Source organism: Somniosus microcephalus, chromosome 9, assembly GCF_052327205.1.
Source record: "Somniosus microcephalus isolate GS21.2 chromosome 9, FLI_Smic_1.0, whole genome shotgun sequence".
In the NCBI taxonomy this organism is placed as follows: domain Eukaryota; kingdom Metazoa; phylum Chordata; class Chondrichthyes; order Squaliformes; family Somniosidae; genus Somniosus; species Somniosus microcephalus.
This window is the reverse complement of record NC_140995.1, coordinates 71483821-71496537: the sequence shown is the minus strand read 5'-3', so window position 1 is coordinate 71496537 and position 12717 is coordinate 71483821. Positions and strand designations below refer to the sequence as shown.

The following is a 12717-nucleotide window of genomic DNA, read 5'->3' as shown; positions in this document are numbered from 1 at the left end:
GGCGTTGTACTCTCTCTATTTCCCTTCTGAAAGTCTCCCACTGCTTTGATGTGGATTTTCCTATAAGTAGCTGCTCCCAGTCCACTTTGGCCAGATCCTGCCTTATCATATTAAAATCGGCCTTTCCCCAATTTAGAACCCTTATTTCCGGGCCGTCTTTGTCTTTTTCCATGACCACCTTAAATCTCTCCGAATTATGGTCACTGTCGCCAAAATGCTCTCCTACTGACACTTCCACCACTTGCCCAGCTACATTCCCTAGAATTAGGTCCAGTACGGCACAGAAACAGGCCATTCGGCCCAACCAGTCCATGCTGGCATTTATGCTCCACTCGAGCCTCCTCCCGTCTTTCCCCATCTAAATCGATCAGCATAACCCTCTATTCCCTTCTCCCTCATATGCTTGTCTAACCTCCCCTTAAACGCATCTATACTATTCGCTTCAACCACTCCCTGTGGTAACGAGTTCCACATTCTCATCATCCTTTGGGTAAAGAAGTTTCTTCTGAATTCCCTATTGGATTTCTTGGTGACTGTCTTATATTGATGACCTCTAGTTATGCTCTTCCCCACAAGTGGAAACATTCTCTCTCTATCCACTCTTATCAAAATTTTTCATAATTTTAAAGACCTCTATTAGGTCACCCCTCAGCCTTCTTTTTTCAAGAGAAAAGAGACCCAGCCTGTTCATCCTTTCCTGATATGTATACCTCGCATTTCTGGTATCATCCTTGCAAATCTTCTCTGCACCCTCTCCAGTGCCCCTATATCCTTTTTATAATATGGCAACCAGAACTGTATGCAGTACTCCAAGTGTGGTCTGACCAAGGTTAGATACAGGTTTAGCATAACTTCCCTACTTTTCAATTCTATTCTGCTAGAAATAAACCCTAGTGCCTGGTTTGCTTTTTTTTTTAATGGCCTTGCTAACCTGTGTCGCAACTTTTAGTGATTTGTGTATTTGTACTCCGAGATCCCATTGTTCCTCTACCCCACCTAGACTCGCACCCTCCAAGTAATAAGTGACCTCCCTATTCTTCCTACCAAAATGTTACACCTCACATTTATCTGTGTTGAACTTCATTTGCCAATTATATGCCCATTCTGCAAGTTTATTAATATGCAACTGTAATTTGTTGCAGTCCTCTTCAGTATTGACTATCTCCCCCAATTTGGTGTCATCCGCAAATTTAGAAATTATGGCCTAGAAATTCGGTTGGTAGCGCCGGCACTGAGCGCCTAAAGAGACCTAGAATTGGGGCGATACCCTATGTTGGGGCGGTCGCTATGAAGATAGCGACAACTCGCATATATTGACTATACATTTAACGCCTGCGCTAAGTGTTTGCGCGCGCCCGCGAGCGCAAGCAGATCATGACGTCATTTCAGTGTGCAACGCCTTTTAGGAGCGCCTGAGCGCATATTGGGTGGCGCCCAGAGCATTAACGCCTAGCGCTATTAGTGACAGTTCGAGGGAGGGCTAGCAGGCTCTTCTCGGAGTAGGGGGGCGCTATTTAAAGGGGACAGCTCTAGTGCAGAAGCTTCAGCCACTTGGCCTGCTCATTGCGATCATTGCTGGAGCGAGTTGGCGAGCTACTGTGGAGCAGAGTTTTGGGAATTTAGCTTTAGAGTACTTGGGACCTTCAAACCTGTCTGAGGCACTTGCAGCACTACACCTAACAGCCTTTTGACCAACTGGCATCGGAATGGGAGCTGCTTTGGAGGGCGACGGCCTCATGGCCCAACACTGTGAAGGGGCAGAGAGACGGCGGGAGAGAGGGCCGGGATTGGCCAGAAGGAGGAGGGGCAATGGAGGTCGGCCAATCCGACGGGATGCTGCGAGGGTCTTTAGGCAGCAGGTGTCAAGCCTTGACATGTCGGAGGAGCAGTGTTTGCGAAGGCTCCGATTCTGGAGGGACATTGTTACTGATCTGTGCCACCTGCTTGCTCAGGATCTGCAGCCGTGTGAACGGTGCAGGACCTCTCTGTCCGTGTTCGCTAAACTGACTGATGGCCTCAATTTTTATGCCAACGGATCCTTTCAGTCAGCCATTGGGGACATTGCGACTATCGCTCAGGTTGCAGTCCACTGTTGCATCCGGCAAGTTACAGATGCCCTTTATAGGCGAAGGCGTCAATTCATGACCTTCCCTCTGACCCTGCACAAGCAGGCGGAGCGCGCGCAGGGTATCGCTTCTATTGCGGACTTCCCCATGGTGCAGGGGGCGACTGACAGCACACACGTGGCTTTGAGGGCGCCATGCCAGCATCCTTAGGACTTCCGCAACCGCAAGGGGTTCCACTCCCTCAACGTGCAGCTGGTCTGTGACCACCGCCAAATCATCATGGCAGTCAACGCGCATTTCCCAGGGTGCAGCCACGATGCCTTTATCCTGCGGTTGACCTCAGTTTGTAACCTTTTTGAGGGGCTGGCTCGAAGACGAGGCTGGCTTACTGGGGACAAGGGCTATCCTCTCTGCCCATGGCTGATGACAACACTCCGTGTGGCCGACACCCCAGCAGAAGAGCTGATCAACAGCGGCCATCAGGCGACCAGGCACAGTAAACAGCACACTATTGGTGTTCTCAAAAAGCGTTTCCGATGTCTGGAACATTCGGGGGGATCCCTGCAGTACTCGCCGCAACAAGTGGGACACATCGTCGTCGTCTGCTGCATGCTCCACAACTTGGCGAATCGACGCACCCAGCCAATTCCACCTGTCCCTCAACGACCAGCAGAGCAGGCGGAGGAGGATGAGGAGGAGGAGGAAGAGCAGGCGGAGGAGGAGGAGGAGGAAGAGCAGGCGGAGGAGGATGAGGAAGATGGAAGGGCTCCTGAAAGTGGAAGGGCCATACGTCAGAGGCTCATCAGGACTAGTTTCGAGACCCCTCTGGCGGAATGATGAGAGTCTTAACTCCTGCGCACTTTGGATGTTTGACGGCCTCTGAATGCCAGCATCACTGAAAGTAGTCACGTGCACCATGCCACATTGAAACTTTTGTTTATTGTCACAAAAGTCTTTCATTACAGCAAAACAATGCCATGTCAACAGAAACCATAAGTAACAAAATAACTGTGAACTCTTCGGCAAAGCTGCAAAACTCAACAAACCTTCTGCAAATATAACAACAGGTGAGGGTGTCCTTGAATTTGGACAAAGAAACGTCTCAGCACCTCCCTCTACAACTGGCCCCTTGAGGGAGAAAGACTTCTCTTTCGCGCCCGGCCCCTTCCCTCCCTGCTGTTCCTACGTAATTGGACCCCAGTGGCGGGCTCAAGGCTGGGGGACGCCTGCTGACTGTGTGGAAGCGCAGAAGCCCCTGAGGGACGGCCTGGCCGACCTCTGGGCTTGGAGGGTGCGGACGCAGGATGCTTGATGTGGCCATGGCTGGAAGCAGTGTGCCCTGCAGGTGGTGGCAGCTGCACTGCAGACGTACCAGCGCTGGCATGTGCAATGGTCTCCTGCCAAGAGAGGACACCTGCACCATGGTCGGACGACACACTGGCTATTTGAGGGGACCGGCTCGGCTCATCCGCCACAATCGCATGCTCCACTGATTCCTGGCCTTGTATGGGACTGGAAGGGCCCGGGGTGATCCTAACTGATGCAGAGAGGGTGGCTGCAGTGAGAGATCGCGTTGCCTCAATCTGGGTGTGGAGGAGCCCAGCAAGTGACTGCGTGGCAACAGTGAGGACCTGTGTGCCAGGTGCCAGTGCTTCAGAGAAGCCCTGGACAGTTCTTCCCATTGCTTCGGACAAGGCAGGTGCCAACCGCTCCACTGCCTCGGACAAGCCCTGGACAGACCTTTCCAGGGATTGTCCGAAGCCCTGAACAGTCCTTTCCATAGCGGCCTCAAAGCCCTGGACAGTCCTCTCCATTGTTGCCCCGAAGCCCTGGATAGACCTGTCCATTGTTGCCCCGAAGCCCTGGAGAGTCCTGTCCATTGTTGCCCCAAAGCCCTGGAGAGTCCTCTCCATTGTTGCCCCGAAGTCCAACATACACTTAGCCAATGAATATATTGACTGAGGCATCTTCTCCACTGCAGCCATCAGCTCCGTGTGTCTGAGCCGGGCCTGTTTGCTCATTTCACCCAGGCGACGCACCTCCTCTGCACTCTGAGCAGCAGTCATAACTACCTGCCTTACCCTCCGGGGAGACGGTGGCTGAACTTGCCTATCCCCCTTGCGTTGCTGCATGCCGCTTGTTCCAGCAACTGGTTCATCCTCAGAGCCCCCCCCCCTCCAGGGGACTACTATCCCCAGTCTGTAGATGTGTCCGCTCCCCGGATTCTGCAACGGCTGGTCCGGATTCCTCCTCGCCTCCGGTGGCACTGGCACTGGCAGCTTCAGTGCGTTGAGCCCGAGTTGGTGCTGATTCATCTGAAAGCAGGGAGGTGGAAGAGTGGCTTTAGCAAAAGGACAGGTTTGCGGAAAGGCATGCCAGATTGCGGCAAGGCTCTGACATGGCTGCACACTGAGGATGCATGCTGGCGGGGGGACCAAGTGGAAGGCAACAGGTGAAAAAGGTGAGAGTCTTACCCTCGCTGTCGGAAATGGGGTCGGCAGATGCAGTGGTCACAGGACCAGACAGACATCCTCCAAGAATCTGGTGCACTCTCTCCTCCAGATCCGTGAGAGGGACCACTTGTGGAGGCCCGCCACCGGTTTGAAAGTGGTCCCTTCGCCTGGCCACCAGCTTGACCTGGAGAGGAAAGAAGGGGAAGTTGTGTTACATGAGGCCTTGAGACATCATCGTATGCCCCCCATGGTGAAAGAGCCCTTACATGAGGCCTTGAGACATCATCGCATGCCCCCCATGGTGAAAGAGCCCTTACATGAGGCCTTGCGACATCATCGCATGCCCCCCATGGTGAAAGAGCCCTTACATGAGGCCTTGAGACATCATCGCATGCCCCCCATGGTGAAAGAGCCCTTACATGAGGCCTTGAGACATCTGTCCATGTGTGTGCCCAGAAAGGGCCATGGGTGCTTGCTGACAGATGGCCATTGGGGCATCATGGCAACAGGGTGCCCGAAGTCAGCTGCAGATGGAGGGAATCAGAAGTTTGCTAAACCATCACTCACCCTAACGATCCGTGTGAGGTTGTTGAATTTCTTCCTGCACTGAACAGGGGCCCTGGTCGCCATGCTGCTGGAGTTGACCCTCACAGCAACCTCCCTCCAAGATCGTCGGTAAGCCTTCTGATTCGGCCTCTTGCCATTGTCCGGATACAGGACATCTCGACGGCGCTCAACTGCAGACACCAACTGGTCCAGAGCCTCAGTGCTAAAGCGCTCTGCTCTCTGTCTAACCTTCTCCATGCTCAACAAGTTTCTAACGCCAGAGAAGGGCGAGTGCCAATTCTGAGGCCTACAGGGCGTTGGGTGTGGAAGCTCAGGCTGACTGACCCACCCCTTTAAGAGCCAGCCGGCGCCTGGAAGTCTCGTGGTTTCCCGTAATTGAGATCACCTGCGCTGCGCCCGTCCACGTCGATATTGAGTAGCGCCTGAACTTTTGCGCCTTAGGAGCACCGTGCAACGGCTGAATTAGCGCCTCAATCCCCTTTGGGGGCGATGCAACCCAATATCTCGCCAGGCAGCGATAAGTTTCGTCTGGCTATAAACTTTGCGCACCGCCAGTTCTAGCGCCTCAAGCGGGGCTATACCCAATTTCTAGGCCTATGTTTTTGATTCCAAAGTCTAAATCGTTAATGTAAATTGTGAACAACAGTGGTCCCAGCACTGACCCTTGTGGAACACCACTACCCACCTTCTGCCACTGTGAATAGCTACCCTTTACTCCTACTCTCCGCTTTCTGTCTTGAAGCCAGCCAGCAATCCATTCTGCTACTTGTCCCCTGACTCTGCACTCTCTGACCTTGTTCATCAGGCTATTATGGGGTACCTTATCTTTTGAAAATCCAGATAAATTACATCTATTGCATTACCATTGTCTACTCTCTTTGTTACCTCTTCAAAAAATTCGATGAGTTTGGTTAGGCAAGACTTTCCCTTTTGAAATCCATGCTGACTATTCCTTATTATAGTTTTGGTTTCTAGATGTTCTTCTATCTTGCTTTCCTCCCTCCCCTCACCATACCCCGACCCTTGTGCATTTCTGCTTTCAGATACCCAAAAACTGCCAGCAGCCCAGCCCAGTCAGACCTTGTGGACCCAAATATGATGCTGCATGTGATGGGTGATCTCGCAGCTTCCATTGCAGCACAGGCAGAAGCCACCCAACGTCTCACTGCTGCAGTGGAAGCTCAGACTGCTGCCATTGTCGCTGGGTTTACGAGTGTCAAAAGGGACTTGCAGGATGTCGCAGCAGACCAGCAATCTGTCCTTTCAACAGATTACTAGGATTGCTGAGGCGCCGCCCCGGGGGAGTGGCAGTGGCTCTCTCAGGATGACAGCATTTGTGATCCCACCACTGCCACTCCGCCAGTGCCCTTGCTGCTGCCTGTCAGCCAGCCAGCCCAGACTGCTGCCGCCCATGCTGAGGTGGTGCAGTCTACAGCCGGGCCTTCGAGGTCATCCTGCAAAGCGAGGTCTTCCCCACTGAAAATCAGCAGCCTTCCACCAGCCATGCTGCAGACATTGGGGGAGCACATCGTCTGAGCACTAGAGTAGGATAAGGCACACAAAAGACAGACACTAAGGGAATGCACAAGGGTGATTAGTTGACTTTGTTCTTTTGATTTGAATTTGATAAATTTATGAATTTTGTTTGGAATGTGTGTTTTGTGGTGGCTCTCATTTCAGTTTTGTGCCCTGGAGGAAACTGTGATGTTCCGTGACAGAGGGATGGTATGATTGGGTAGTGGTGTGCAACGGGGACCTGGGATTTCATTCTCTGGAATTGGAGTTTGATGAGGTGCTCACGGACCGCCCGTCCGGAATGGGGATTTGCTGCCTGCCCCCTCCCTTCCTCCTCCTCATCCTCTTCCTCATCCTCCTCCTCTTCAGAAGAATTAGGAGCAAGAGTAGGCCATACGGCCCCTTGAACCTGCTTCGCCATTCAATAAAATCATGGCTGATCTTTGAACTCAACTCCACTTTCCTGCCCGATCCCCATATCCCTTGATTCCCCATGAGTCCAAAAATCTATCTATCTCAGCCTTGAATATACTTAACGACTCAGCATCCACAGCTCTTTGGGGTAGGGAATTCCAAAGATTCACAACCCTGAGTGAAGAAATTCCTCCTCATCTCAGTCTTAAATGGCCGACACCTTATCCTGAGACTATGTCCCCTAGTTCTAGACTCTCCAGCCAGGGGAAACAATCTCTCAGCATCTACCCGTCAATCCCCCTCAGAATCTTATATGTTTCAATGAGACCACCTCTCATTCTTCTAAACTCCAGAGAATATAGGCACAACCTACTCAATCTCTCCTCATAGGACAACCCTCTCATCCCAGGGATCAATCTAGTGAACCACCGTTGCACCATCTCTAAGGCAAGTATATCCTTCCTCAGATAAGGAGACCAAAACTGTGCACAGTACTCTAGATGTGGTCTCACCAAAGCCCTGTACAATTGTAGTAAGACTTCCTTACTCTCATACTCCAACCCCCTTGCAATAAAGGCCAACATGCCATTTGCCTTGCTAATTGCTTGCTCTATCTGCATGCTAACTTTCTGTGTTTCCTGTACGAGGACACCTAAATCTCACTGTACACCAACATTTAATAGTTTCTCACCATTTAAAAAATATTCTGTTTTTCTATTCTTCCTACCAAAGTGAATAACCTCACATTTCCCCACATTATACTGCATCTGCCACCTTATTGCCCACTCACTTAACCTGTCTATATCCTTTTGCAGCCTCTTTGTGTCCTCCTCACAGCTTATTTTCCCACCTAGCTTTATATCATCAGCAAACTTGGATACATTGCACTCATCTTCATCTAAGTCATTAATATAAATTGTAAATAGCTGAGGCCCAAGCACTGATCCTTGGACACCCCACTAGTTACAGCCAACCAACAGAAAAATGACCCGTTTATCCCTACTCTGTTTTCTGTCCTTTAACCAATCCTCTATCCATGCTAATATATTACCCCCAACCCCATGAGCCCTTATCTTGCATAGCAACCTTTTCACAGAATCACAGAAACCCCACAGTGCAGATAGAGGCCATTTCGGCCCATCGAGCCTGCACCGACACATATCCCACCCGATCCCCGTAACCCCTACACCAACACATATCCCACCCTATCCCCCTAACACTAAGGGTCAATTTATCATAACCAATCAACCTAACTCGCACATCTTTGGACTGTGGGAGGAAACCGGAGCACCCGGAGGAAACCCACGCAAACACGGGGAGAATGTGCAAACTCCACACAGACAGTCGCCCGAGGCCGGATTCGAACCCGGGTCCCTGGCGCTGTGAGGCAACAGTGCTAACCACTATGCCACCGTGCTGCCCATCTTATCAAATGCCTTTTGGAAATCCAATTATACTACATCCACTGGTTCCCCTTTATTTACCCTGCTAGTTACATCCTCAAAAAACTCTAATAAATTTGTTAAACACGATTTCCCTTTCATAAAACCATGTTGACTCTGCCTAATCATATTATGATTTTCTAAGTGCCCTGTTACTACTTCCTTAATAATGGATTCTAGCATTTTCCCAATGACTGATGCCGGGCTAACTGGCCTGTAGTTCTTTGTTTTCTCTCTCCCTCCTTTCTTGAATAGCGGGATTACATTTTCTACCTTCCAATCAGCTGGGACCATTCTAGAATCTAGGGATATTTGGAAGATCACAACCAATGCATCCACCTCTTTTAGAACCCGAGGATGTAGGCCATCAGGTCCAGGAGATTTGTTGACTTTTAGTCCCATTAATTTCCCAAGTACTTTTTCTCTACTGATATTAATTACTTTAAGTTCCTCACTCTTGGTTCCCCACTATTTTTGGTATGCTTTTTGTGTCTTCTACTGTGAAGACAGATACAAAATATTTGTTTAAAGTCTCAGCCATTTCCTTATTCCCCATTATAATTTCTCCTGTCTCAGCCTCTAAGGGACCAACGCTTACTTTTGCTACTCTCTTTCTTTTTACATACTTGTAGAAAGCTCTTACAATCTGTTTTTGTATTTCTTCCTCCTCCTTTTCCTCCTCCTCTTCTTCCGTCTCCTCCTCCTGAGGCAGTCCCAGAACCCCTGGTGGCAAGGGCTGCACCTTCATGATGGCCAAGTTGTGGAGCATGCAGGGGACCACCACGAAATGGTGAGTACTGGAGGGCTCCTCCCAAGTGGTCAAGGCAGCAGAACCATTGCTTGAGGGCCCCGATGGTCTGCTTGATGCCATTCATCATGGCAGCATGGCTGTCATTATATGAGTGCTGGCCACAAGTGGTGGGGTTTCGGAGTGGAGTCATCAGCCAGGTGCAGAGCAGCCTTGTCATCGAGCAGCCAGCTCTGGCTTGACGCGGTGGCTGAAAGATTGCTGGCACACTGGACTGGCTCAGGATGAAGGCATCATGACTGCTGCCAGGATAGCAGGCATTCACCATCATGATGCGCTGGGCCTGGTCACACACCAACTGCACATTAAGTGTGTGGTAGCCTTTGTGATTACAGAACATCTCAGGATTGGTACACGGTGCCCGCAAAGCCACGTGTGTGCAGTCGATGGCGCCCTGCACCATGGGGAGGCCCCCTATCTTGGCAAAGCCACTGCACACTTGTCCTGCTTCTCTCTGTTCAGAGAGAAGACAATGAAGTCCCTTCTCCTAGAGTAGAGAGCCTCTGTGGCCTCCTTGATGGACAATGAACTGGGAGATGTTAGCTATGCCGCCTGTTGCAGACTAGAAGGATCTGGAGGCGAAAAAATTGAGGGCCATGGTGACCTTGAGGGCCACTGGGAGAGCCGTCGTCACCCTGTTCTGCAGGTCTGGTTGCAGGAGATGGCAGAGTTCTGTGACTTGGTGAAACGGAGCCTCCTAATACAATGCTCATGCCTTAAGTGCAGGTAGGAGAAGTGCTCGCGGAAGACCCTAGGTGGGTAAGGGCTCCTGCTAAGAGCCCTCCTGTCCCTCCTCCTCTTCCTCCCTCTTCGAGAATCTTGTCCTCTTCTTCGCTGCCTCTGCTCCTTCTCTGCCTCTGCTCCATCTCCCTGTCATACTCAAGCGCGATGGGGGCTGCAAGTAGATCCTCCATGACTGGGAGTAAGTGGTGTGAGCAGAAGCCTTTAAATGAGAAGCAAGGTGTTCTCCACTTGCAGCAACCCTTCCCATGACCTCAGCAACTTTAAACAACTTTAGAAAGCTCCAAACAGTTGCAAAAACTTAGGCAGAGCCAGTAGAACTGAAAAGGCAAGTCAGCTGCAAGTTGTTGATGATCCCTATTTATAGCACTGCTGGGGGCTCCATCCTGCTGCTGAACACTTGGTCAGCTGGGTGATTAGGAGAGGGCGTTAAATACAGTGGCAACGTCCAAAATTGCAGATCACGCGTCAAATCAGCGTTGCACACTCATTGACGTTACGATCAGCCTAATCTAAATATCTGGAGCGAGCGCTGGCAACGGCAGTGCTACCGAGCTCCCCAAAATGGCGGCTGCTGCAGGACCCACCCGAAACGGGCGGAAGTGAGTCAGCCGCCATTTTCTCATCAAAACGGGCCTTAACGGCCGGCGCTAAATCCACGAATTTCTAGGCCTATACCTCTTTCAATAATTCCATTAGCTTGTTTTAATGTTCTTATCCACCTGAGGTGCTGTTTTTAATGTCTTGTGGATCTGAACCCCAAATTCCTCTGCTTTTCCACATCACTCGACCTTCCTCATTCAATGTATAATCATGGTCCGGAATTTGCGGTGGGTAATAACACTGAACAAACAGCGTTTGCTGTTATTACTCCTTTGAAACTGACCGCAACTTCAAGATTTAGCGCATGCATACCCTAATAGAGAAATCCTGAAGTTGCAGTCAGTCATTCTCTGCTCCGACACTGGTTGCGCTGTGGCCCCTCCCCCCTACTGGCAATCAGTGTAATCAGGGAAATCAGTGAAATTGACAAAAACTTGAGCTTTCCGGTAATATCGCTGTTAAATGCCCCATTAAAAGTTGGACCTTGTTGGATTAGATGTAACTGGGATTTTAACAGCGTATTGATTGCTAAACAAAGGTTATAGCCCTGAGATTTTGTGGAGCGTCAAATGTATCCATTTTAATAAAAATTACAATTTAAAAAAAAATTATTTTTTAAAAAAGCTTGTTCATCTTTATTTCAGGTTTACCTTTTCCCCTTTGAGAGCCCCAATCTTTGTTTTGTTCTCTATAATATTTTTTAAAAATCAGGATAAAAGGAGCTTATTCACTTCCTGGTTCCCGGTCTGTGAGAATTCTGCATTGTGATTGGCTGCTTAGACAGCTTGTCGAAATCACAGCAGCTCGAGTTAGACATTCCCCATTAACTTACACTGATCTCAACTGAACATCGGAAAACCAAACTTCTCGTCACAGAGATGGCGAGATCTTTGTGGAAGCTTACTTCGGGGCCAGCGGCGAACACCTTTGCTTTGCCACTGCCCGCAAATTATTTTAATTTTTTTACCAAAATGTACCACCTCACATTTACTGACATTGAGTTCCACCTGTCACTTTTTTGCCCGTTCCACATCTTACCAATATCACCTTGTAGTTTCCTTTGGTCCTCAGAATTATTTATTATTCCTTCCATTTAATATCATCTGTGAATTTGGACATCACTCACTCTAGTCCTATATCAAAATCATTGATGTAAATAATGAATGGATGTGGTCCCAGGATAGACACTGCTGGACACTTCCAACCACTCTGACAAAATGCACTTAACTCCAACTCTCTGTTTCCAAACTTTCTTACCAACATTTGATCCAATTTTCTACCCTCTACCCTAACTCTATACTCCTTTAATCTTCTCCAATTATCTTCTGCATGATACCTAGTCAAAGGTTTTCTGAAAGTCCATCTCTAGCACATCCAATGCATTTCCCCATCCACCATAACTGTCACCTCCTCAAAGAAGTCTATTGGGTTGGTCAAGCACGATCTTGTTTCTGAAATCCGTCTTGGTTGCTTCTAATTATTTTCCCTTCATCGAGATATTTAGTAATTTCATCTTTAATTAAAGATTCCAAAATTTTCCTTACCACAGATATTAAACTAACTCACCTGTAATTTTTGTCTGATTACTCTACTGTGATGCGCCTTGGGATGTTTTACTACATTAAAGGTGCTATATAAATGCAAGTTATTGTTGTACTAAGTGGAGCGCAATCTCGAGTGCTCCACTTCCTGGTGGGACGGTAACCGAGGTGATGTCGGGGCGTGATCGGCAGTGGCTCCACGGAGCGCTGCCGTGTTACAACGCCCTGCCCCTTCAGTTAAAGGGGAGGGCCGTTGCCCACACTAGGCCAGCAGGGCGGCGTGGTGCCGTGGCCGCACCCGCGATGGCGGCCAGGACCACGCCACGGCACCCCACAGAGGGCCGGCTTCCAAAAAAATAAATGGCGGCGTAGGTCACAGCCACACCTCCCCTTTAAATACCGCCCCGCGAGCGGCGGTCAGCCCGGTTCGCGACACGCAAGGTTGGTGCTGACACCGCCCGTGGCTGCCTCGCGGGGCGCAGTTGAACTTCTGCTGCCTGGTGATAAGCGGCCGCGGCCAGGCGCTAAGGGGACATGGCGCACGGCGATGACATCATTGCCGGCAGC

General features: G+C 49.9%; 1 protein-coding gene across 1 annotated transcript; it reads right to left on the bottom strand.

The window, feature by feature from the left end:
- Positions 1-3002: 3002 nt before the first annotated feature.
- On the bottom strand, positions 3003-12491 carry LOC147112472 (uncharacterized). The gene is made up of 3 exons (XM_085996212.1): positions 12176-12491; positions 4541-4703; positions 3003-4381 (listed from the first exon to the last, which is right to left on the bottom strand). The coding sequence occupies exon 3, from the start codon at positions 4379-4381 to the stop codon at positions 3182-3184; it is 1200 nt and encodes a 399-aa protein (XP_085852338.1). The 5' UTR covers positions 4541-4703; positions 12176-12491; the 3' UTR covers positions 3003-3181.
- Between the last annotated feature and the right edge of the window lie 226 nt (positions 12492-12717).